The 26,043-nt window shown below is 41.9% G+C and overlaps 2 protein-coding genes across 2 annotated transcripts; one reads left to right on the top strand and one right to left on the bottom strand.

The window, feature by feature from the left end:
* The first annotated feature begins 1,934 nt into the window (after window positions 1-1,934).
* On the top strand, window positions 1,935-8,191 carry LOC140271308 (solute carrier family 26 member 6-like). Its single transcript, XM_072366470.1, has 9 exons — window positions 1,935-2,067; window positions 2,391-2,501; window positions 2,615-2,787; window positions 2,913-3,077; window positions 5,118-5,270; window positions 5,458-5,536; window positions 5,823-5,995; window positions 7,473-7,586; window positions 7,992-8,191. Exons 1-9 carry the CDS (start codon window positions 2,028-2,030, stop codon window positions 8,103-8,105), a joined length of 1,122 nt encoding a protein of 373 aa, XP_072222571.1. The 5' UTR covers window positions 1,935-2,027; the 3' UTR covers window positions 8,106-8,191.
* LOC140271198 (sodium- and chloride-dependent creatine transporter 1) lies at window positions 7,649-26,043 on the bottom strand. Its single transcript, XM_072366310.1, has 16 exons — window positions 25,753-26,043; window positions 24,265-24,567; window positions 19,707-19,838; window positions 19,274-19,601; window positions 18,870-19,002; window positions 17,571-17,705; window positions 17,332-17,435; window positions 14,749-14,873; window positions 14,524-14,636; window positions 13,396-13,536; window positions 13,044-13,146; window positions 12,854-12,954; window positions 12,606-12,776; window positions 12,418-12,517; window positions 9,294-9,360; window positions 7,649-8,655 (listed from the first exon to the last, which is right to left on the bottom strand). The coding sequence occupies exons 1-16, from the start codon at window positions 25,781-25,783 to the stop codon at window positions 8,607-8,609; spliced, it is 2,136 nt and encodes a 711-aa protein (XP_072222411.1). The 5' UTR covers window positions 25,784-26,043; the 3' UTR covers window positions 7,649-8,606.

Below are 26,043 nucleotides of genomic sequence, written 5' to 3' on the forward strand. Positions count from 1 at the left end.
AAAAATGAGATAAGCACCAACCAATGTCAGACAACTAAATTATCGTTTTTCTTTTTTATAATAGAAGAGGACATCATCGACAAGAGAATCCTTCTGCAGAAATAGTCATTAAAAACAAAAAACATGCCAGGAACAGCTGTCTACTTAGAGTGTTTACACGCTGTGAATTTAGTCAAATATTGTATGTTATGGAAAGTAAAAGGTAATCTCAAAACATTAGAGAAATTATTGAACTTTAACTTTATGCTTTTTTAAATCATGTCATCTCTCACAGATATTACATTTGTACCGTAAAACCTGAATATATACTCTATACAGCACTGTGTCAACCCTAATTCTGCAAGAGAAACTGGGACATGATTATTATCATGTTAGCTTAGTCCTCCGATTAAAGCGGAGCGGTTTCTCTACTCAAAGTGACAAGTAGACAGAACTTTTCTGCAGTGCAGGTGGACAGTAGATTTAGTAAAAGAAAAAAAGAAACAGAAACAAAAGAGTTGAACAGAAATCTATCTTCCTCAGGGTGACCATATCAAGTTAAACATACTGGACTTTCCAAGTAGCAAAGTGGATCACAAATGTACTGCTGACAATAGAAATGCTATTACTTTGTGTCCTGAGAAAGAATGTTAAACAGCTGTAAAGATAAGATGCTTCAGTGCTTCCACACAAATAAAACCATCACAGTGTGTCTAAAGAGATACGACAATGTGCAGCAAAACTAGGTGATGATTACTGCATGTGTACATGCACATGCATTCAGTATGTAAATGTTAACTTTTGTCACACGTGTTTGTGTCAGGTTTTGAAACTTTCATTTATCAAAGTTTGGCCTTGCGACTTGTTTTCACCAAGTTAATCATATAAGCCTACACACATGCATGCACGCACAAACACGTTACCTTAGGTGTGTGCATGCAGAGCAGAGATGTGTGGAGTGGTGGTGTCTTTTATAAGGACAGGAACAGTCACTCCCACAGTTCAAAACAAAACAAGCGCTGTCAGTCAGTACAGAGCTACGCTGCAGTGTCACCTGCAATAATCTCTTCCATTGACAAGGACTTCAGACAGCAGCAGGAATTCAAACAGAAAGCAGCTGTCCAGAGATCCGCTTAAGACAGACGTGGACATGGAGGAGATGGACTTGGCATCTGGGGAATATGTTGTGCGGAGGGAAGTTCTCGATGAGTTGCGCTTGAACGAAGTGGCACAGAAAGGGACATGGTCCACCAAACCAACTCTAAGCGAACAGCTGAAGGAGTCGCTGAGGTAAAAGTAGGAATAAGAGGATGCAGAGGATGGAGGCAAAGGAGAAAGCACAGGCAAAAAATACAAGTTTGTGATGTCAGTACTTTGGAGTATAAGAGAATTTAGTTTTCTGTGTGAGTGGCTTTACTGTGTCTGTCACTGTGCACTGAACCTATGAAAATGACTCATTGACTTTTGAGTCATTGACTCGTGAAAGAGTCTTTCTGTGGATGCTTATTTATAGGATTTTTTTTACCTGTTTTGTTATCACAGACCAGAATGACCCCAAAAAGAGAAAAAAAACCTTCTAAAAGACATCCTCCCTTATCAGAGGACGTTAGTAATAATTTTTTAACCTCTTCAGGGAAAAATCATCTAAATACTTCTTCATTGTAGCAGGCTCAATATTCACATTCTAATAGAAGAAAACAGTATATCAATATACTGGTGTTATCCAGAGTGTTGCTGCTTTACAAGGCCAGCTGATAAAACCTGTAGCAGGTGGAACAATTCACAAGTCTCATTTGTTTTCTTTCTTATACAGTGCATTGAAAAGCATGTTATATCATTCAGTGACTGATCAGCAGGCACCTCTGAAACACAGCCATCTTTAACTTGCACACACAACAGCAAACTACAGCTGAAACCCCTGAATTTTGTATCTCTGTGACTGCTGCAGGTGTTCGGTGCCCAGGCTGAAGCAAACACTTCTGACGTGGATTCCAGTTCTCGGCTGGTTGCCTAAATACTCTTTCAGAGAAAATGCTGTCGGTGACCTGATGTCTGGCTGCAGTGTGGGCATCATGCATCTGCCACAGGGTTTGTATTTATAAATATGTGCTTTGGAATGAGTTTTCTCTACTCACCATTACTAAAAAAATAAAAATACTTTTTATTCAATAGATATAATTTTGGGTTAGGCTGTATTCTTTGTCTTGGCGTGCTTAATTGAGGCTGCCACCGGAGAGAGTGAGAGCAATCCTGGCTCAATGACAGTATAACTGGAGTCTCTGAGGCTTCGCTGTCACTGGGCAGATGTCAGAATGATATCAATCCTGTCCTGTCAGCCTCAGTAAACACTATCTATAAATGAAATAGTTTTGGTTAAGGGACAGACTGTCTCACTTCTTTTGTTTCTTCAGGCATGGCCTATGCTCTTCTGGCTTCTTTACGCCCAGTGTTTGGCCTGTACAGCTCCCTCTACCCTGTGCTAATATACTTCATCTTTGGTACTTCCAGGCACATCTCCATAGGTGGGTGAAAACATGTGAGTGAGCAGTGGGGAATGAACTGATTCATCCTTTTGTCTTTGAGCATGACCGTGTGTGTGTGTGTGTATATAAGTGCCTTTGTTTTGTGTGTCCAGGTACATTTGCTGTGATCAGCATCATGGTTGGGAGTGTGACAGAGAGGCTGGCACCAGACAGTAATTTTATGGTAAATGTAACTAATGGGACAGGAACGGTGAACATCGATGAAAGAGACGCATACAGAGTGCAGATCGCCTGTTCCCTCACAGTCTTGGCAGGGATCTTTCAGGTGTGTGTTTCTCTGTGTGTCCATTCTGCTTACAACTTTAAGTCAATCTATCACAGTGAGACAAAATCTTCGGTCACACTTTTTTTGCCTTTGAGTAATTTGCCCTCTAAAATTCTCATCCCAAGATCCTGTTGGGGATAGTGAGGTTTGGTTTTGTGGTCACCTACCTATCTGAGCCTCTCGTTCGTGGATACACAACAGGATCCGCATGTCATGTGTGTGTCTCCCAACTAAAGTACCTGTTTGGAGTGACACCAGCTCGCTTCACTGGTCCTCTCTCCCTCATTTATGTGAGTATGTCGTGGTTCATCAAACTTATCCCTGAGTGTTTGTTCTCACAATCATTTGGTTAAAAAACTGGTTCACTGCACTACAGCGTGACCAACCACAAGAGTTAAATGCTGCCTTGTTAGGAATGGGACAACCAATCAGTTTACACAAGTGATGAGCTAGATATATTCATCATTGTTGATTATTGGTCATTATTCTATTATTGTTATAACTCCAAATCATATAGCCTTGAATGCCTACTAGATACTGTAGTATCTCAAAGTGAGAAATTGTAAAATACATTTCAGACAGATCCAACACCGGCTAAATGATTTATTCCGTTTAACTAACCAAGTCCCAAAAAAACCATTGGAAAAGAAAAGGTGCAAAGTAACAACGTTAAAAAATGGATATTAAAATAGCAGAGGTACATTGTCTGTCACTGCTACTATGTTCAAGATCTGCAACCCAAATGGAGCTTCTAGAAGTACAACATGACAAGTGCTCTGAGGTTTAGCCAACATAAAGAAGGCTGAGTCACCTCTACAGGGATTCAGAGTCACCAGTTAAAGCATCAGGACTGAGCCAAGAAATTACTAAAGGCAATATTCTGAGGTGTCACAGATAGTTGAAACGAGAGTGAAGCTTGATGGTGAAGATGGATGCTGGATCCGTAGTGGTGGACATTAGGCACCACTTTGAGTCAGGTGGCAGTGGCGTGGAGTGCATGTAGCGACACGTGGTGTTATCAAGGATGAGCTTCTTGGACTTGAAAATTAGCTGAAAATGAAGTCCCAAAACTCATGCCAGATTGTGAAAGAGATACTTTTTTCTAGCTAAGTGATACAGGAAGACGTCTGCATTATTCCAGAAGATCACAATCTTTATTAAGGACAAATCCTCAGTACATTTAATCAAGTTCTCTGCTGCTTGGCTAACCACCAAAATGCACCTAGCTGATCAAATAACGATCTTGTTCTATTCCTCACCTGAGATAAATCCCGTTGGCAACCTCGAAAATATATGAATTATAGTGAGAGTAGAAAATGACCCCTTTAGATTGGAATTTGGACGTTTTAGTTGTTGCTGTAGTGAAACTGATCATGAAGAGATCAAGACAATGACAGATTCCATATATGTATAACTAATGGCAGATATTGGGAAAAAATGTGTTTTTGAGCTTACTTTCCAAAAGTAGTGTTGTTTTGCATTTCTTAGTCATCTAATAAGCAAAAACAATAATAACTGAGGTGCTCAATAAATGCACAAACTTATAAACGCATTGTTCAACAACAACAGTAGTAATAATAGTGCAGACAGTGTGATACTTTCACTCAAAGGCCCTACACAGCTGTACAGTTGTTTTCTGTGGCTCCATCTGATCTGATGGGTGCAGCTGAACATGTGAGCGCACATCTTTCCCTGATATCTCTGATAAAAGGGGAACTATGCATGCTCAAACAGTTTTAAGCAAAATCAGGCAGCTTAAGTAGCTACACCTACGTGGACTACAGTAGGCACAGTGCTGAGCAATCAATTGTTGTCAGCAAGACTAAGTGATTTACAGCTCTGATCGCATTAGATGGTGTTGAAATATGGCATAATTCAAAATGTTCTCCTCCTACACTACAGCTAAAAGTTGCAAAAGTGACTCATACATTAGGATCCAACAGTAGTTAGCAGTATACCCGTGAGTCAGCTCTGAACGGACTGCATTTATTCACCACTTGTGAATGAAGCACTTTGCCTCACAGGGAATGAGCTCAAGGTGCTGCGCTGCCCACTGCTAACGGCCAGGGCCGGCTGCTATACCTATAGTGTGTTTTTGCAACCTTTTTTAAAGAAAACAAGGTAACCAATCAATGAGCAAGCTGTATACTTGCAGCTGAGTTGGTACAACAAGAGTTTTGTGGAGAGGGGCTCCATGTCATATCAGCGAGTTGACTCCAAATGAACAAACAGTAACATCAGATACAGATTTAATTTGGCGGTTTCACTCTGCTTTAATAATTTGTTTTCTACTTTTCTACCAGTGATGATTTCCTCTGCTTTCCTCACAGACTCTGGTGGATATCTGCAGACTGCTTCCTCAGACTAAGGTGCCAGAGCTCGTGGTCAGCCTTGTGGCGCTCACTGTTCTCATTGTGGTCAAAGAAATCAATGCCTGCTACAGGAAGAAGCTACCTTTGCCCATCCCTATTGAGCTCATAGTTGTGAGTCCTCCTTCTGCTTTTCCCTCCATTCTTTCATTTACACTGAACAACAGGCGTAGCCATTTAGCAGTCCAGCAGAGGGCACAATAACCACAGTTATCATACTGGACCTGAGGAATGACTGACACAAAAAGAGGGGTTTGTGTGTGGAAAGTAATAATTCACCCAATGCCCTTTTCACAAACAGATCATAGCAGCAACAATCACAACACACTTTGGTGGACTCCGCAGTGAATACAATATTGATGTGGTTGGAGAGATTCCCAGTGGGTGAGTTCATCTTTTTTGATGTGAAATATATGTGTTGACAAAATAGAAAGCGAAGGAGATGTGCAGGACAGGGCAGAGAGAGCTTAGAGACACACACCACCACATAGCTGTAGGAAGTTAAGGTGTTTGTAAGTTTCTAATCTGGCTCTTGTGGTGGTGTTAAGATCCCAGAGTTTCCACAGAGGCTTTGAAGTAAGAGTCACAGAATTCCATTTATTTTGCAAAAAAAGCAAATATTGACAGTTGGGTGTGTTTCTGTGTGTCAGTGATAAAAACCTACAGCATTCATCATTATCTCCTGCTCCAGGCTCAAGCCCCCACGTGCTCCAGATGCCACTTTGTTCTCAGAGGTTGTGGGTGATGCTTTCGCTGTGGCCATTGTGGGCTATGCCATCAACATTTCTCTGGGCAAAACATTTGCCCTTAAACATGGCTACAAGGTGGATAGCAACCAGGTGAGGAAAGCACACACCCGCATGCACACGCCAGTTGATGCTCTTCCTGACTGAATCACTGCTGACAAGCATGACTGAACCTTTGATCCTGATATTAGACTTTGCTCTCCAGCCACTCACAGTTGGTCATGACTCACGCTGCTGCTGATCAAGCCACCCCCAGAATGCAGAGACAGAAATATCTCTACAGACTTATGCCCTTAGCGCTCAGTTTATTCTTTACGAAAATAGTTCAGGTCATTTTTAAGGGCAAAAAGCAACTAATTTAATAGTCTAGATAGCAGCTACAACACTTTCATAGAAGCAAATAACAGAAAAGGTTAATATTGTGCACAACTCAGCAATTTGAAAGGATTAGTGGGGTTCAAGGTGATAGAGCAAAATATGTAGAAACATTGTTTAACTGTTACTGTCACTATTGTCTAAAGCTTTACAAAACAAACTATCCTAATGCAAGTTTGGTGCTCATTTTCAGCTTCTCAGTTGCAGTTTTTTATGTAACAAATGCCTTTCTAATACATACGGGATTAGTCTGATTTAGAAAAAGCCGTTTCACCGATTTCTAAATAGTTCCCTTGGGTGATTCCATGTATCATCCGGATTATATTGAACACAGTATTGACTGAAGTCGAATTACATTAACCATCTGATTGGTCGAAGACGTATTTAAGAGAATACCATCATATGAGAAATGTTGCCGTTTATCTGAATGACAGCTGAGTTTTGCCTTGAGTCACTTTTTATCCATCAGACAAAAGAAATGAGATGTGAGCAAATAGGAATCAAATATGAATGGAATCGCAGAAGAACAAGTGTCATGTGTTCCCTTGTTTCTTCAGTCTTCTGCTTTTGCACTCTTAATGCAAACCATAGCCGGGCTTTAAACTACCCTTTGCTAATAACTTGAGTTATTATTTCAGTTTGTTGTACAAATGATTGATGTTCTTTTGAGAATAGTTTCATATAAAGAAGCCACCTCAAACAACCTGTTTTCAGATTTTTCTACACGCACATTCTGCCATGTTTTGCTTGTTCCCTCTCGCTCATTGCTGTCACTGCACAGTTACATGCTCCAGTGTGTGTGAGGCCTTTGACTGGGATCTTTGTGCTCTGGAGACATCAGTTAGCAGCAGTCTGTGCCTCCAAGAGCAACGCTCGCTAAATCATTGATGCCCAACAAGCTTTATGCAGTCAAGTGTATGAAAAATGCTGGCAGCTGCTCTCAGTGTGGCAGTAGCTCAGTGTGTTGACTAAGCCATAAAGATAATGAAAAATACACTTAGGTTATTGGCTCAAAAGTTACAATCACAACTGACAGTATGCAGGGACTAAAGGCATGTTATAATCAAGATCAAATTATAGTCCTGACAGTGGACCTTTATACAATCAATGTTGTTTTCACTGTCAAAGATCATCCATTTCTTATGATTTAATCTGGACATTAATTCAAATGTTGTTTCTGTTTTTCTTCTTCCAGGAGCTGGTTGCTCTGGGTCTTAGTAACACGGTTGGCGGCTTTTTCCAGTGCTACTCAGTGACTTCCTCTTTGTCTCGGAGTCTTGTCCAGGAGAGCACGGGGGGCAAGACACAAGTAAAAGCAAAATGCTGACACAGGCTGTGCAAAAGCTTCAGGCACATAAAGTAAAGGGAGGATGCTTTAAAAAATTCATTTAATTCATCAGTTATGTTTATGCATTTATGCATCAAATATAACATTACAGCCAACATCAAAGCTAACAATAAGCTGTAGTTATCTACATACAAGTTGCATAGGAAAACCTAAAGAAGGTCTACTTATGAAAGAACACAATTTACACAGTTAAAACACTTAAAAAGAGGTTCTGCTATGGAACTGGCACCAATCTGGTGCTTTTTAAAAATGGTTTTACAGAATGAATAAGGATTTCAATCTTCCAGTTGCCTGAAATTTTTGCAGTAGTTTACTTGATTACATCTGATTTGGCATTTGCTCAGAGGCCATTCGTTGTCTTGTCAGGTTGCAGGTGTGATCTCCTCTGTCATCGTGCTGGTCACAGTTTTGAAAATAGGTTCCCTCTTTGAGGATCTTCCCAAGGTAACGTTCTCTGCTTTCTGCACCATTTCTCAGTAACAGTCACACATCACTTCTGGCAATTTTTTTAACCGATAAAGCTGTGTGATTTAATCTGCGTGTTTGTTCCTTATCTTAGGCCGTCTTATCCACAATAGTGTTTGTGAATTTGAAAGGAATGTTTAAGCAGTTCATGGATGTGGCCATGCTGTGGAAAACCAACAAAGTTGACTTGGTGAGACTTTAACTGGCTTCCTGATCAGCTGAACACTGCATTGATGAACTCCCTCACTGTCACATTCCTGTTCTGCCCTGTTAGCTGGTGTGGCTGGTAACCTTCATAAGCACCATCTTGCTGAACCTGGACCTGGGTCTGGCTGTCTCCATTGGCTTTTCCATACTCACTGTCATCTTCAGAACCCAAGTGTAACTACACGCCTCCAGTTGTCATTTATTGAAGTAGAATGTGCACACGTCACATAGGACTTTAATGGGTTTTCATGGGGCTGCAGGGCTGTGCTTCTTGCAATGACGTTTTAATACCTTTCAGACCCCGCTACTCTATCTTGGGCAATGTAGCAGGCACTGACCTGTATCTGGACACAGACACCTGCAGGGAGGTAAGAATAGATATTCACAGTTAAAGGCTATGTTGACAAAAAATGTATCACTTCTTTTAACAACTCAATAAGCTTTTTGAGTTATTTATATTATAATGGCAGAAAGTTTTACAGAACAGAACATTTGCTGTTGAATTTTTGCCCCCAAATAATTAAAATGTATCCAGAACTTTAGTGTTTGACTAACTTCTATGCTAAACTCATCCTCAGTTGTATTTGGCAGATTCTAGCATGCTAAGTCTTCCCCTTAATCCTGTGTACACGGGGTTGCTTTATTTCTGTGAATACCACAGGAAAAATCCACATCATAATGGATGATGCATGTTGGCAACCGAAACCAGAGAAAGCAGATAATTCTATAAGTGGGCAAACTACCATTACTAGATATTAAGGGTAGTTTAAAGAAATCTGCTTTTTTTTTGTCTGGATTTTTAAAATACAGGCTAAAGAGATTCCAGGAATTAAAATCTTCCGTTCATCTGCAACCATCTGCTTCACAAATGCTGACATGTACTTGGAGGTCCTTCAAGAGAAGGTGTGTATAACTGTGTCCATGAATGCACGATGTAGCCCTCCTGCCGTTTACAGCACCTTTAACTGCTGTGGTTATCGCTTCCTCTTGTCTCACCTTCTCTTCTCTTTCATAACTGTGATGCTGGGCCTTTTTTGCGCAGAGTGGAGTTGACATCGGGAAGCTGCAGATAGCAAAGAAGAAACGAGATGCAAAGCAGAAGCGTAAGGAACAGAAAGAAAGAAAGAGAGCCAACAATGAGGCAAAAAAACAGGTATGACATCTAAAAACACACAGGAACTGAGCTAATTTCATTTGGCATGTTTCTGATCGTTATTTCCCCCTTTTGCCAGAAAAAAATCTTGAACCATCAGTCCAGCGCCACAAACTCTTTGAAGGATTCAGGGCCGAATGAAGTGAAGGATTGCACAGCAACAAATGAGACGAGTAATCAGAATGGCGTAGCTTTAAGCCTGACAGGTTCAGCAACAAATAGCCTCGGCAAAGGCCAAGTAAACTGGGCTTACCAAGGCGACGCACCCATGTCAGACTCAGATTCAAACAAAAGTGGCCACGTTTATGAGATCTACAGCCCTTTCAGTGATGAACAGAAAGGAAGGACCTTCAGATCAGACACGCACAGCATCATCCTGGACCTTTCTACAACCAGCTTTGTGGACACGGTCACTGTGAAGATGCTGAAAAATGTACGTCTCTGTAAAACGATTACCAGAACTATCTCATAGTCCAATAATGTGAATCTTTGTGTGACACTAGTAAGGAAGCATTTCCATCTCTGATTCTTTTTTTTTTCTTCCTGCCAGATCTTCAGGGACTTTGGGGAGGTTGATCTGGATATTCATCTAGCTGGCTGCCAAGGTAAGGAACACGCCAGACAAAACAGAGACGGAGAATCAAGGCACTGCAGCTTTTGATAATGAATGCTTCAAGGTCTCAGCCTCAGTGGCGCCCCTTTGTTCCCTTTTGTACATGACAGTCAAACATAAATATATAATCATGCAACGCTTTCCCTCTAATCATCACGCACACTTTCCTGTTTGGTATGTGGTCATATTTTAGAATGTGTGGTGGAGCAGCTGGAAAGAGCAAACTTCTTTTCAGAGTCCATCCCAAAGAGCAGGCTCTTTTTCTCGGTTCATGATGCAGTGCTTCATATTTTCAAAAAACTTGGCCAGACAGACGTCCCGCTTGTAAGTGGCTATTTCAGAACCTTTACTTTATCATCATCACTGAAACGGTGTACTCTTAAATTTTCATATCCTCAGGCCTGAATCGTGATTTTTATTCCCCAGGATGTTTCTTGTGATACCCAAATGTGACCAGCAGGGGTCACCTCGTTCAAGCTCAAGCAATCTTCCTCCCCCTCCTCCTCCTCTCCAGCAGACGTCTGTTCCATTGCGCACTATTGGCCCGTCATAGTCTCCTCCCCTCTCAGTGGGGAGAATGCACCACCTTGACATGGCGGCTGGTTGCCATGGGAATACACGGAGCCGTTGTTGTGGCAACAGGCTTTTTATGATATGGTCTAATGAGATGGCCAGCAATACGTCATTGCAGCTCTCTCGCTGTGTTGTGTGTGAGAGACAGCGAATGGGCGGGGGTTGAGTGGGAGAATGTAACAGTGGACTAATAAGAGTCTGTATTTATAGTCTGTTTGAGAGGGTAGAGAGTTGAGTGAAAGGCTTGTGGCATAGGAGAGGTGTTGTTAACGGTCATGCCTCAATATCTGTGAATGCCAACTGTCTTGTTATTTTATACTCTTAGGGTTAAAAAAGTCAATAGTTTTCCAAAGCCAGTCAATAAAATGATAATATTTGTCACTTATATGGATGTGCCACTCTCTCTTGGAGGGTCCCCTAATTCTTATATTACCCCTCATGTACTCCAAAGTCCTGCGAGAATCTGCTGAATGGCAGATAAGGTATAATAGCTGCATAAAATGTGAGAGTCCTCTGACATCTCGAGCTTCTATTTTTGGGATTCAGCGTCATCGACCACTTCACCCATCAGAGGCTAAACACTGTTAATTAGGTAAATTAAGTGTTCCACAGGTTGAATTAGATGGCACACCAACAGTAACAGCTCTAAGCTGTTTTCCTAAAAACTTTTTTTACTTATTGAAAAAGTATTTGAAGGCACGATATGCTTAGAAAGTCCGAAAGGTGCTCTTATGTGGGCTTCTATGGACTGCAAAGCCGATAACGTCACAGATCTGTTTTTCTTAAAGGTGAAAAGGTGTAAAATAACTTGTGTGGTTGAAGCAATTGTTTCTGTACATATGCACAGCTTGATTTGCCATTTTATAAAAATGAAACCATGTAAATAAATACCCTTAAAAACACAAATCAAATACATCTTCATCTGGTCATTTATTGCTTCTCTCTTTCCCCTCCCCACAACCCAGTCTCCAGCTTGTTACACAGTTCAGATGTTTCTCTTCTTCTCTTAACGTGGAAATAATGATCACCATCCCCTCCAAATAGTAACACTAATTCACAGACCTACAATACACAGAATACTTAAGATAGTTCATAATACACAGCTGGAAGTTGTGATGCATTGTCTCATTGTTTGGATTTTTTTCCTTTTACAAATGGAAGTTGTTTTTCTACGCTTGATTCAATGTCACATCTAAATGAAGGTAACACTGCCATGGTCCAACACGCACTCCATACAAACACATGCACATGCCCACACATGTACAGATATACAGGCACAGGCATACATACAGCGACACACATACACATTCAGACAATGGAGAACCAGCAGCAGATATGAGGTCTTTCATTTCAGAGCTTTAACCAGAATCTTTTAGGTTTCTGCTCATTCAGGACAAGACGGCTGATGGGACAAATGAGGCTGTTGAAACATTGACAAAAAGGTGAGGAGAGGGAGGATATTGCAACTACGGCAGACAAATCACACCCACAGGACCAGACAGGACGAGGCAGCACGAAGGCAGGGGGTGGAAAGTGAGGGGAAAGGCAGCGAGGTAGAGTCAGAAAACAGAGCGGAGGGCATGGGTGAGAGTGTGTTTTGGTTTTTTTTTCCAGTGTAATCTTTGGTCCATTTGTCCAGGGGTTTTTCATAGCTTTAAAACTGTAGGGGGTGTAACTAAACTGTGTTGTTATTATACCGGTGTGGGGGGTGTGTTTTTGTGTGCGTGTGTGCTGATGTCAAAGCTCAGCTCATCAGATGACACTCTCAAAGAGTAGCGTACTCTTGGTTCCTGCAGGGGGCAGCAGTTTGGCCTCACTCTCTGGAGCAAGGTACTCCATGTGATGTCTTCCCCAAACTGGGGTAGTTAAGTGCTGCCATCGCTGCAGAGGAAAAGACGAGGAGGTAATGAGCTATCAATCAAAAAGATAATACATATGAGCATGCATGAGTGCACACAGGAAAACTGACCTCCCGCAATGATCCTTTGCAGCGCAGCAGTTTGTAGAGAACAGTGAGCGGAATACAGAGCATAGAGGACAGGGCCAGCGCCCAGCCAACTGCTTCACCCCAAATAGGGTATGTGTACACTGTGTTGTAGGTCAGGGGCTTGTAGTTCACCACGTGAAACAGGAACACTCCCTAAATGAACACAAAAATCTCATTAGTTTTCCACTGGCAGACGAAGCTTACTGAGAAGCATCCAAATCAGCACGTACCACACAGACAAAAGGTGTGATGTAAGACCAGCACCACTTCATGTAGGGTAGGGGCTGATAGCCAATCATCCGAGCCACGTCGTCCATGAAGCGATCTGCGCCTGACAGGTGTGACACAAGGATGTTGTGATAAGTAGCTATATTTTGCAGTTTGTATGGATCGTACCGTAATTGTCAGGTATTAACTCACCATAGACCCACGCAATAACAACACACTCCCAGAAGGCCTGCCACAACAAAGTGATGCCACTGGCTGAGTAGTAGTCAAACAGCTGGAATACATACATCCCTCCCTGATGGAAACAGTGAGAGCAGTCAGCATCAACACCATCATGGTAATACTTTATGGGCCATCTGTCTCCGGCCTTGTCTCCTCTGCTCATTTCAAGTGTCAGTTTCCTGCTTAAATTACAGCATTAAAAATCAAATCCTTCTCTTTAAAGTGTCCGTCTACAAAGATTTTTTCATTATGATCCACAAAAAACTATTGTCCATCTAAGTTTCAAGTATATAACCAATGACAACTTAAAGCGTCACTCTACCTCGGTGACCATGGACATGTCAATGAGGAAGCAGATGATGCAGCAGATGGCAGCAACCACCTCTCGTCGCAAGGAGCCCAGCGCAGATTTAGGGGGTAGCATGTCCATGATTCCTGTTATCAAACCTTCTACACCTACAAACTGAACAGGAGAGTGGAGTGGGGGGGTGAATATGAGTCGAAAAGACAAAAGGTCACAAACGTGAGGGAGTGAACTAAGTTATCAAACACTTATTGTGCGTGAACGCGTGCGTGTTGGACACAGAAATGAGCATTTCTATCTAATCAACACATTGCACTTGGAGATAACTTTAATATGCTCAGAACCCAAAGTACTTTATACAGCTAAGAAATGGAGAACAAGGAACGTCATATAAACGATTAAGTGTTACAACATACACAGAGTTCTTTGTTTCAGCGCAGGGCTGGCTTCTGGATCAACCGAACGATTACTCAGTAACCCTCCCTCTTAAACGATCATAGATGTGCTGCAAGATGCATTTAATTGCAAAACAGCCTGACACATAATTGAGATTTTGTTGGTCAACCACAGCCCTCCGAAGTTTCCCTATGAACATTTCGTGGACCTTTGAAGGAAAATATTTCAGCATTCAGACCGAGTTAAGAGGATAACAACTGCACAGCTATTCTAACATCATTTCACATAAATGCCTGCATAGTCTCAGGCTACGTGGCAACTGCGGGGAAAAAAAGAAAAGAGAAAGATGGATGGAGAAGAAATGAGGCAGAGAACGGAAAGCAAGACTAAATGAATGAATTGGAAAGTAGACAGACGCTCTCTGTGTGAATCAGACAGAAGGTCATTGACAAATCCCTGGACTGTGAAACAATGGATGTAGGCACCGGCTCAAACAGACACACAACTAACAGGGTGCTAAGAAATCCCATTCTAAAACTGGATATGATGTATTTCGCCTGTTCGTGTCACTTTTGGGTGAAAGGAAGTGACTAACAAATGGGGAGACAAATTTAGATTAGTTTGTTTTGTTCAAAAATAACAAACGTGCTACAGAACAAAAACGACACCAAAATATTGAGGCTGGTCATATGTCACATCAGCGCACGGTTCAAATCTTTGTCCAATATTAAAAGTGGATCCGAGCATTACCTGACTGTCCAGGCCCAGTATGAGCAACATAAAGAAGAAGAGTGCTGCCCAGAGCGGCGCCAGAGGCATCAACGTCACAGCCTTGGGGTAAGCTATAAAGGCCAGGCCTGGACCTGCATTCAAAGACACAGTCAGACTGTTAAGAGCACACTGCTTTCACCTTCAATACTTGACCGCTTACGTTGGGTGATAGGTGGCCGAGTATTTGGGAGGCGGCATTCTTACCACTCTCAGCCACCTTACTGATGTCCACTCCTTGTTCTGCAGCCATGAAACCCAGTACAGAGAACACCACGAAGCCAGCGAAGAAACTGGTCCCACTGTTTATAAGGGCCAGCACAAATGCATCCCTACAAACAAATAAAAAGAAATGAAAAAGAGAAAAAAACAGAACAGGGAAATGTACACTGTAGGAAAATACACAACAATTTGGTGTAACATTAGCTTATGTAAGATACTCAAGACAAACACATGCACAGAGGAGATGGAATGGCATAGTTAATTGGGGATCAATAGCCATTTCTCTGAAAGCTGCAGCTGTCTTTTTAGTCGGTAGTAGAGAGAGAGTAGGCTGTATGCATCTGCCATCAGTCAAGTTGCACTTTGCATCCATGCTCCCATTTGGTCTATGAAAGAGAGCTGATTACCATCTCAGTCAAGGGTCTAAGGATAGAAGATTTTGTTTCCTGTAAAGGTCCTTAAGCCCCTTGAGGGAAATTTTCTCATTTAATATACAAGAATTTGTGAATAAAATCAATTTGACTGGACTTGTTAACATTTGTTGTTCTTGTTTATCTGTAAGTCTACTATATCATTCACAAGATAATGACTGCTATAAATACTGGAATCAAAGCTTCACACACATCTTGATCCCAGCAGCACCAAAGAGCTTTGCAATCACCGGAGTTTCAGAACAAAGTCAGCAACGTCCCTGTTGTCTGTCGATTTCACAACACTAAACAAGACTCCAGTCTGCCATGAAGAATGTATAAACATCAGACGGATCAGCTATTTTAATATGGCTGCATGGCTGTATTTAAGAGCAACCTCCTAGTAAATGTCAACATCTATCTAACGCAGCACTCACAGGAATCTGTATGAATGTACATAATCAAAACAAGTGTTTGATTTAAAACAGCAAATGCCAAGAAACAATAAAGTAAAACTTTTTGTTTGTCGTGTATCAACGATGAAGCAGCAACCATCTATTTAAGTTTTCATGATGGCTGCTGTACCGTGTCATGGACAGCGTTCAAACCCAAAAGTCAGTAAATGCAGTTTTTTATATTAGGCTGCTGTACTCTTCAAACACTAAACACAGTAGGATGCAGTCCAAACTGCATTGTGAATGTTTAGATAGCTCCTCAAAGACCCCCCCCACAGACCCACAGATACAGGATAAGGCGTCTGTGTACACCCATTCTACTGACTGACAGGGTTGGTGTGTCGAAGCGAGAAAACAGGTAGGAATCGGTTTTCTTCCTCAGAAGTTGTTTTTTTAATTCCTTCTGCAAGTTCTTCTGTTACATTTCCCGTATACAAATAAAAGCAAACGCCATGAATGCCCTTAAGGTCTGACAACGTGTGCTATTATACTGGTTTATCATCAAAACACGAAGACTCACAATTCCCAGAAAGAGATCTGAGCTCAGTTGAGTCACAATACCACAGAGAAATGAGAGTAGAGGAAAGGAATTTTTTTCCTTTTCTTTTTGAAGAGGAAAACATGTTCTTAGTTAACAATAGTTAGAACATGATCACATTTGAAGATCCCTAATGTGTCAAATGTCATGGACAGACAGATATTCCTGAAGCTAAACAGCCAACTTGGCTAAAGATCTATCAGGCTGTTTGGCATATAAAACATATGTGATTACTCCAAAACAGACTCCTAAATCTACTACACATGGAAATCTAAAGAGTTTAAAATCAAGACCTTCTGTCCAGTTCCTGACCTCCTCTAGTGTGTGTGAGAAACTAGCAGACCTAACTAAGAATGAACTCATCTTGTAACTTCCAATTTAGGTCATGGGACTAAACACTGTCTGATGATAAGATATTTATGAGGTCCCTTATATTATGAGCATTCCAAACATGCTGGCAAGTGCTGAGACTTCCCAAAACAAAGTCCCTACTACCACTTGGCAGTTATGCAACTATCTCATAAGGGTATTGATACGTTTACATATCTGTTGCTTTGGGCTAAACACACGCAAGCGCTTGAAGCAGCACAAACACTTATGATGAGGCCAGTTAGAAACAGACAACTCTTGTCTGCCCGCTTTCAGACCACATGCTTTCTACAGCCTTTCCACATGCATGCTGTAATATATGCTTGGAAATAAAATCTGCTGCTGCTGCTGCTACAGATTCAGAATACAAGGGGGCCTTCCTGGAGACCTATGTCCTTTGATATTGATCTGGGATGTAAAACACTTGTGCTTGGAAGTTTTGGGCCCTATTTCATGTGCACAACCATACAGTGTATTCAGGTCTAATGGTTATTGTAGTGTCTAAAGCACAAAACATTGAAAGCTGGATTAAGGGTCTGTCTTTAGAAGAAAAGAAACCGATTTTTCTGTTGATTCATGTGATCACTAGTTAAAGTAGACTGAGACTACGCTTCTTTCACTACGAAAGAAAAGTGACCTCTTGCAGAAATATAAACATTTGTACAGTATTTCCGGTTTATTTGGTAGCAGTTGAATCCACCGTCCCGTGCAGAAGGATTCACAGTAAGACCTTGTGTTGATATTGGCCTACTTCCACCGACAGCGGTGTCTAATTTTATGCTGTGTGTAAACTCACTGGTAACAGTTGTTATGGAAGCGATTGTAGCTGCCCAGCGCAGTCAGGGCACCAAGTCCGATGGCATAGGAGAAAAAAATCTGAGTGCCGGCATCAATCCACACCTGTCATAAAAAACCACATGTAAGAGTTCTGTTACACGCACTTTTAATCAAAGTTTCTGGGACACTGAAGTACAAATCTGTCACAACTCCTACGCTGCACTGACGCCCAATGCCAAGCTTATGCAAAAGTTAAACCTGTGCTTCTCCAAGTTTGGACCAGTCTGGTTTTAGGTAGTAAATAATGCCATCCAAAGCTCCGGGTAGAGTGACTCCATGGGCCAGAAGAACAACCAGAACCAGGTAGGGAAACAGAGCTGTGAAGTACACAACCTACAGAGAAATGGAAAAAGAATGCTATGAAGTACACTTCTCCATACTGTTGGGCCAGTTTGTAGGATTTATTTGGGTAGGGAGGTGATGTTTGTGTGCTATGTAATAACCTGCATTAAGTGAAGGAAGAAGACTCAACAGTTACCACTTAAACCCCTCACATTACATGAAGTAAGTACATCAAAATATATGGTTATATGGTGAAGGCTATCTGGTTTAGTGCTTATTGGCTACTGTCAAATTTAACTGCACCGAAGGATAGCCTAAGTATGGTTCTTATCACTTTGATTAAGCAATTACCTGCTTTGCAAATACTCAAGTCATAAGTAGAAGCCCATTAGGTCCTTCCTGTAGTAGATGTGTAATGGGGCCTGTCATGTAACTTTGAAGAAAAGGTAGCCTGTGAATGGAAAGCCAGACAATTTGTAAACCTCCTGCAATAGCAGGGGTTTTTGGCAGACCTCTTCAGAGGGTAGTCTTTGTCAAGATATGCTGAGCAATGCATCCCCTGCTATCTAGTAAAAGCATCAAGTCCCAGGCTCATAACGATGGTCAAAGTAAATTAGTGAGAAAGCACATATTTGTCTTGATCTAAGGGAACATGGACAGAAAAGCCCCTTTCCAGCTCTCAAACATCTACATGGTGGAAAGTTACTAATCAGCTTACTGATGGCTGGCTCAGTCTCTTTCATTATTTTTCCTCAGGCTCCATGAGCTTAAGCTAGTCTGGAGACAAAACTATGCAAACACAGCCATTTTCACATGTTACAAAATGAGGTTGTGTTTATTATGTCCACGCATCAATGTAAAGGGATCTAAAGAATTATGAGTGCTCGCATATTTTCAATGAAAAATGTGAATGTAGAGTATTACACAATATCAGGAGATCAGTAAAAGATTATATCTTTATTGAAAAAGAAAATACAGGAATTAGTAGGCATTCGCATGCCCTTACTGTATATTGTGTTAATACCAATGGAGTCTAGATGCTGATCTATACTAAAGCTGATTTGGTCCTCGGACAGACTGTTGCATATATTAAAACCTTTCCATGAAGCCATGCAAATATTAGTCAGCACAGCATGAGCCCTGACACAGTATACAAATAAAGCTGTAAATGATAATCTGGATTCCACAAACTGTAACATCAATGTTGTGGGTTACCTTGCCTGTAGATTTAACTCCTTTCCACATGCAGAAATAAACAATGATCCAGGTTGCTATAAGACACAGCACCATCTCGTAGCTTATGACACCGGGCTCGTGCAGGCCTCCAGACAGACGAAGCACTTTACGTCTAGGTGGAGAAACAGAGAGGTGTGCCAATAAGATTTAAAAAAACAAATGAACATCACAAATGCACCAAATGCATATGTATGACAAGTAATATTAGTTAGTAACTTAGACAGAGCTGAACTTTGTACACTACACTACACAAGCTAAGAACACACAAACATGAGAATAATCAAAAGAATGACTTGGCAAAAATGGGATAGAAAGCCATTACATAGCACACAGAAATCCTAATCTGGTTAAATGTGTTTTAAAGAATGCAGAAGAATGCATACTCCCAGAACTCAATGACTGGAGAGCGCATGCCCTCAGTCTCCACGCAGCTTCCATTAAAGAGGAGTTGGGGTGAGGACAGGTTCAGCACGGACATGGTGGAGGGGAGGTCGGAGGGGGATGTCGGCAGAGCTGGTTGGGCAGCACTATGGTTGTGGCAAGAGCGTCGGAAGTCCTGTGTACAGTTGGGGGTGTTCCAGGGGTGTCCACAGGTGGCCCAGGGCAGTGGGTTAGTGAAAGAGTGGAAGAGAAAGTATAGGCCCCAGACCAGGATCATAATATAGTAGGTGTTACAGAAGAACACTATCACCATTGAGGCTAGGCCCAGACCTGACAGAGAGAGGGAAGTAAGTGGAGATGTTCTGTTCAAATAAAAACAAGGTTTAAATGCCTTTTTAAGAGAAGTAACATTAATGTAGACGGAGGCATGGATACCTTTAAACAGGGGTGCGATATTCCAAGCAGAGACCCCTCCCTGCTTCATGAACTGGCCCAGTGCAATCTCCAGGAAGAAGACTGGGATGCCCCCGATGAACACAATCAGCAAGTAAGGGATCAGGAAAACCCCTGCAATACCCAGCACACGCATGCATCACATGCTATCTGAAGTCATAGGCAAGTAGAGACACGGTTTCATACTGTGCAGCATATGTATCAAATTAAACCACTGGCTCAGTTTCAATAACTCAAGCTACTTGTGAGTATAAATACTGTAAGTAACATATTTTCCTCAAAGTTTCAACATGTAACTGGATATGCAAGCATCTGCTTTACACAGCACAAATCTTGAGAAATATGAATGATAGGCACAGCTTGGCTCTTTAAATGTTTGCTGAAGCCATGTTACAACATGCAAATGAACAGACAATCAGTGGGGTTAACATGAGTGCCATCGGATCGGATTAATGGCTAAATTACAATAAGACTGAGTTATTCAGTTCATGTTGACACCTTAATCTGACAACAAATCGGATCGGATCGGTACGATGAGAGGCCACAGCGCCACCTATCGTAAAGGGGTATGACATGCTTTGTGCCAGTGATTCGATTCATTCACCGCCATATATCCAAGGATAATTACCCTCAGATAAGGAGCCAACTATAGCTATAATCGAGCTATAATCGAGTTAATCTCATCATGTAGACCCACTGAATGATTCTGATGTTTGAAGATTTGAAGGACAGAAGCATTTCAAACACCAACGTGGCTCTTTGTACTCAAGCCCTCGACACAATAAAAAATCAAGAGGAGGAGGAAGCAATAAAGGACAAAAGACAAAACCCAGTTAGGAGGGAAGGCAAGGCTACAGATAAGAGACACATTGACATTCGATGTGGGAGATGACTCCATTGTCTCCCATTCCACAAGTGCTTGAACATATTTGGCAAGTGCAGTATGGGCCTTGAACTGAGGCGACAAAGGATTATCAAATGGAGACAACGAAGGACAATACACTCGAGGGGAAAACAAAGAGATTGTTCATTTTGTTATTTGGGCTGATTGTGCTGTGAGTTGTGTTCGCTCTTGTCTCCTTTTAGTTGATCATATTGTGGCAGAGGCACATGCTGACCAGCTGAAAACCCCTTAAGTCTGAGCCGTTTCACTCACTGAATGGAATTTATAATATAAGTGAGTGATGCCACCACAGTGCGCAGATGGAAAGGAGTCATGTGACCAGCTATGACGCAGAGCAGAATGAGGCCAAGAAGAAAGGAGGGAAAAGTGGATAGATGGCAGAGGAGGCAGGTAGAAAACTGGGACAACACTGTGGTAGAGGAGCTTTGACAAATAACAAAGCTGACACACCATGGTGTTAACCTTTTGAGCTCTGCAACAGTGTTGCTGCTTGAAAGCTTATGTCTCATTCAGCTCATCATTCTTTATGTCGGCCTCTGAGAGTAGGGAGCTTTAGCCATATAAGGAAACATTTGTGAGTGTGAGTCTAAAAGAGAAAGGGGTGGGAGAGCAGGAGATCCACGGAAAGGAGGAGAGTGAAAGGGATAGAAAATAGAGAGACTGCTTGCACTGACATATCCCAACATATTGAACAAATCAAGGAACAGTGCTCTTAACAGGCTTAAGTGAAGCCTCTTTAATCATAAGTGGACATGACACATCAGGGCAAGCAGCTGAGCTTCAGATAAACAGATGATTTGCAGAGGATTCATTTCTTACTTTTAGAGCACTTTCACCTATTACTATCTTAACTGCAGTGTCTGCTTGATCAAGTCAGAACAGGTGTTAGTAAAAGTCTCAGCTCTTATATGGTACCTTTACTGTACTTCAAAGTGTACCCTTGGTTGGTCAAGGGCATAACTAGTGAGGTGGATGAGACTGTGCCGATGCCGAGAGGGGAAAGGGATCGGCACGATTACAGGACGGTTATTGTGTGACATATCCATATGCCTCCTTATCAGGACAGTATCAGGACAGGAGGAGGCTTGCAGAGAGCACCTCTGTGTGCCTCATGAGTGCTGGGCAGGCGCACAGGGGGTGGACTGTGTGAGGCAGGCCATTGTTATATGATACCAGAAGGTGGGTATGAGTGCTGCTGGTCACAAGACACATACACATGAGGAAGAGGGAGGGCTGGACTGAAACACATTCACAACTAACGCATTCAGTTCAATTTCCAACGAACACCATAAAAATTTGTTAAGTGGGTAGGGCCATGATAAGAAAATCCAAGGCCAAAAGCTGCTGTCAGGTGAAGCTATTATAGAACACAATGACATAGCCCACTAAACAAAGAGACGTAATTCAGCTAAATGACCCTGTTCGCCAATGAGAGCAGGAGGAAGCACCGCGGCGCAACTTGCACCAAGTCTGTCTGTTAAGCAACGGGTGACTACAATAAATATAAATCACCACGTGAGGAGGCACAGCTTTTGGACTACGTGTCCACAGACACGCAGGCTGTGCTTACAGTACTGTGTCTCCCCATGCAGCCTTCACTGTTGCCCTACATACAATCTGAGTTAAATACTGACTTTAACCAAAGCTCCAAGATATATCATTGATGTTTAACCTTTGTTTTACTGATTTAAAGTCAGCATTTAACACAATCAGCTTTATTTATCTGGTAGATAAGTTAGGTTCTCAAGGCCTCAGCTACATTCTGCTCTTGAGGATAGTGTACTTCCTCATCAATGGACACAGAACAGTTGGGACTGGCACTCTAAAAGGAGAAGTTATCCGCTCTCTGACATTTGTGAGCTCCCAAAACCGTTACAGTGGCTAATAACAGCCTCAGTGCATGCACTAACATATAGGTTGTTGAGTCATTCTGTTTGCAGATGACATTAATATTAATGCAAAGATTTATAAAAATGTTGGATAAGAAGTGAAGGATCAAGGACCTTTCAGAATGCTGCACTCCACAGATTTTCATGAGCAGCAGCTGCCGGCTACTCATTTAAGTCCTCATATAAGCCCTACTCTTAAACTACTAATTTCAGGCTACATTTTTAATTCTAATTAAACATCGGTACGTTTGGTGATCTCCAGTTCCCACTTCACAACATTATAAGCACGGTGCTCTGAGAAATGCCTGATTGAAAAACATATGCAAACCAATTTGCAGCAAAGCATGTTAAGAATAGCATGAAGTGCTCAAACTGGTCCCTCCTCATTAAGAAAACACAGGTGGCAGAGACTGCAAAGTAAGCAAGTCCACTGCAAGCACTGCATGCTCCATATACACCACCTCAAGGGTTTAATGGATTCATGAATGTTTGGTTCACTTTAATAATAATTACATTTATTTACACAGACCTTTTCGCGGAGGAGTCTCACCTTAAATGCTTTGCAAACACCCACTAAACAAACTAAGATGTCTGTGTGATGAGGGTAAAAAAAGGGTCAGTTGTTGGGAGTTAAAATGGTCGTTCCTAAACTCAGAAGAGACACCAGAGCTCAGCGTGGAGTCACGGATGAGCGTGAAAAAGACGATGTACAGACATGGAGTCGATACAGTAGATTCCCTTGATTTTGGTTAAGTTTTTAAAAGGTGAGTTTTGGCATTTTTTTATTTATTTTTTATAAATAAATTCACTATAAGTCTAATGCAGGCAAGATAATTCATGTGAATAAAACAGCTCCTCTCTTAATTAATCTTGTATATTCATTGATTGATTCATTGGTGGACACTGCCTGGAGTAAATAGATAAAATTGTCACCTTAATTTAACTAAACAGATGTTCTGGGATGGGACTGCATCACTTGATGAGGTCTAAGTACACTACTGTCATGTCTCTAAATGGTTAGTTCAACTGACTTTGGGAGTATACTGAAAGACCGGCTTTTTCCATCAAAATATTTTTTCCTAGACTGTTTTTCCCTGATGGAAATGTCACCTCGGCAATCTGTCCTGGCAGAAACAATGCCGTGATTCATCAGGCTCAAATTGTGAAAGAGTGGAGCATGACCTATCCTTTTCACAAAGATTGGCCAAAACAGAATCTGGACCTTAATCTCACGGAGAATCTTCGGGACGTGCTGGAGAAGACAGATAGATACGTCCAGCACTCCCATCATCGTCGTGAGAAGGAAAATGAAAGCCACTTTGGATGAATATGGTGGGATTGCATGAGCTTATTTGTACAATGCCAGAGCAAATGCATGCTGTAATCTATCTTTTTGGACATGTGGAGTATTCTGCAATGAGAGAATAGAATAAATAAGGTGCAATATTTCTATAGTTATAAGTTGGGAATAGATATCAGTAGTTATCAATAGATAGCTAGAAATCACAAGAGGCCTTATTCTTCTTTACAACAATTCCAAACACATTTATGAATGGGTTTGTGAAGTCACTGTAATACAAATTAATTTGGATCTGCATTTGTAAAGGCATAGTGTGAATAAAATGTGTCAAAAGATTTGGTCTTTTATGAACAAAACTTTTCTCAGAGGGGGTATAGAACATTTGTTTGAAGCTTTCTGTATTGGTGGTTTTTGTATTCAGAGACACAGAGTACCCTTAAAGCTCACCTCCTCCATTCTTGTAGCAGAGGTATGGAAACCGCCACACGTTGCCCAATCCAACAGCGAAACCCACGCAGGACATGATGAAGTCCATCTGTCTGGTCCAGGTTTCTCTCTCCACCGCTGGTCCTGAAACAGCCCCATTTCCGGTCGCGGCTGCAGCCCCGTCCTGGCTCTGCGGTGGGCCAGCTCCTCTGTTCTCACCACAACCGGGGCCCGCACCAGGCACTGGCACCAAGGGGCGAGCTGACCCCCCGCCCTCCTCCTCAGACAGAGCCCCTGCCTCCAACTGGGAGACACTGATATCACCTAGACAGAGAGTGAGGGGGGTCAGGTGAGATTAGGTGTTGAAAAATATCCCGTCTTTTTACATGCAAAAAAAAAAGAAAAGCAGACAATACTACGACACCTCATACGTCAGCACCGGAGACGCACAAACTCGTCTCTTGGTCCAGACTTACATTGAGTAGAAATGGAGAGACTGTGCGGTTTTCTTTTATTGTGAAGAAATTCACCTGGCCATAAACGTTCAGTGGATTTTCTTATTGTCTCTGTGAAAACTACCCACATTGTGTTGCAGAACACTGTCATCACTGAACCCTCCCCCGATATTCAGTCCCTCCGTCTCCGTCTCGCAGACAGAGTGATTAGTGTGCTGCACCACAACACAGCAGAGCTCTGCCTTAAGGTTCATACGAAGCCCCTTTGTTGCTCGCAAAGCTCTCCTTTCCTCTATTCAACCGCTTGAATAAATCAGACAGTTAACATCATGTCAGTTCATTTGTAGCATTTCATGATATCAGTATCAGCCGCTCTGTGATAGATGCATGGCAAGGCAGATGAATCCAGATCAGAGCAGTTTGGGGAGGGGGGGGGGGTGAACAGAGGGGAAAAGACTGGGGAAAGAGACGCAAGTATCTATGGACCAGCTTAATAAGAGGATACCTGTGGTTTGGGCTCATTTGTGTGAAGAATAGCTGCGCCCTGTGTGCGATTTCCCCCTGATTATCAAAATAGGTCACAAGGCAGGTTAAGAATAAATGAGACAGCTGGTGTTGTGGAACAAAATGGGTGAATCTCAACACTTAATACTGGCATAGATGTTGGAAGCAGGCTGATAAGTCACCTTGTGATCAAAATCTGGATAAACCTGAAAAGAGATGCCCTGGAGACACACTAAGTTATTGATTAGGGTAGAAAGTATCTCCTGTATTAAAGCTGTAATGCTAACTTCAATACGGCACTAACTCTGGGCAGCTTCAGAGTTAGTGCCAGTGCCGTTTTCATTGTCATATTCTGAGTCTCTTAGTGTGTGTATTATGTAATAAACAATAAAGGCTAAAGCAGACTGAGTGGAGCTGAAGGCGGTTTTATTGCCACTGTGGAAGCAGCAACGGGAAGACTTTCATTCACCAACATACGTTAATATATCTCCCATCATGTGGTAAATAGAAAAGTAATCACACAGCGCTGCAGATCCTGCTTCAGACTCACCTTGGCTGTTCTCTTCCAACTCAGGGGACATATTCTTGGATAGCGGCACAAAAATAATGGATGCGATTTCAAGAGCTGGTAGTTTTTGTTGAGTGAAGGGGCAGCCGAAGTTTGAACAATGCAAGGCTACGGAGGGCACCCGGCGGGCTCAGAGAGGCAGACAGAGAGATGTAACCACTGCTCCTGTCGTCTATGTGATTTTTTTTGGTTTTTTTGAGTTTGTTATTTCTTCTTTTGGAAATGGAAAAAAAATCACACGTAGTAATATCACACGTTGGAACCCCTCAGCTC

This window comes from Leuresthes tenuis, unplaced genomic scaffold, assembly GCF_036924035.1.
Source record: "Leuresthes tenuis unplaced genomic scaffold, fLeuTen1.0.hap1 SCAF_16, whole genome shotgun sequence".
Lineage (NCBI taxonomy): Eukaryota > Metazoa > Chordata > Actinopteri > Atheriniformes > Atherinopsidae > Leuresthes > Leuresthes tenuis.

What these genes read in the sequence shown, in the direction of transcription:
- LOC140271308 (XM_072366470.1), top strand. Translation starts at nt 2,028, where the DNA reads ATGTCTGGCTGCAGTGTGGGCATCATGCATCTGCCACAGG. An exon ending in TCTTGGCAGGGATCTTTCAG is followed by an intron (nt 2,788 to 2,912) that starts GTGTGTGTTTCT and finishes TCTCATCCCAAG; the next exon opens with ATCCTGTTGGGGATAGTGAG. An exon ending in TCCCTATTGAGCTCATAGTT is followed by an intron (nt 5,271 to 5,457) that starts GTGAGTCCTCCT and finishes TTTCACAAACAG; the next exon opens with ATCATAGCAGCAACAATCAC.
- LOC140271198 (XM_072366310.1), bottom strand. Translation starts at nt 25,783, where the DNA reads ATGTCCCCTGAGTTGGAAGAGAACAGCCAAG. An exon ending in TCACACCTTTTGTCTGTGTG is followed by an intron (nt 12,777 to 12,853) that starts GTACGTGCTGAT and finishes GTGTTCATTTAG; the next exon opens with GGAGTGTTCCTGTTTCACGT. An exon ending in GCCCCCTGCAGGAACCAAGA is followed by an intron (nt 9,361 to 12,417) that starts GTACGCTACTCT and finishes TGCTATCTGCAG; the next exon opens with CTTCCCGATGTCAACTCCAC.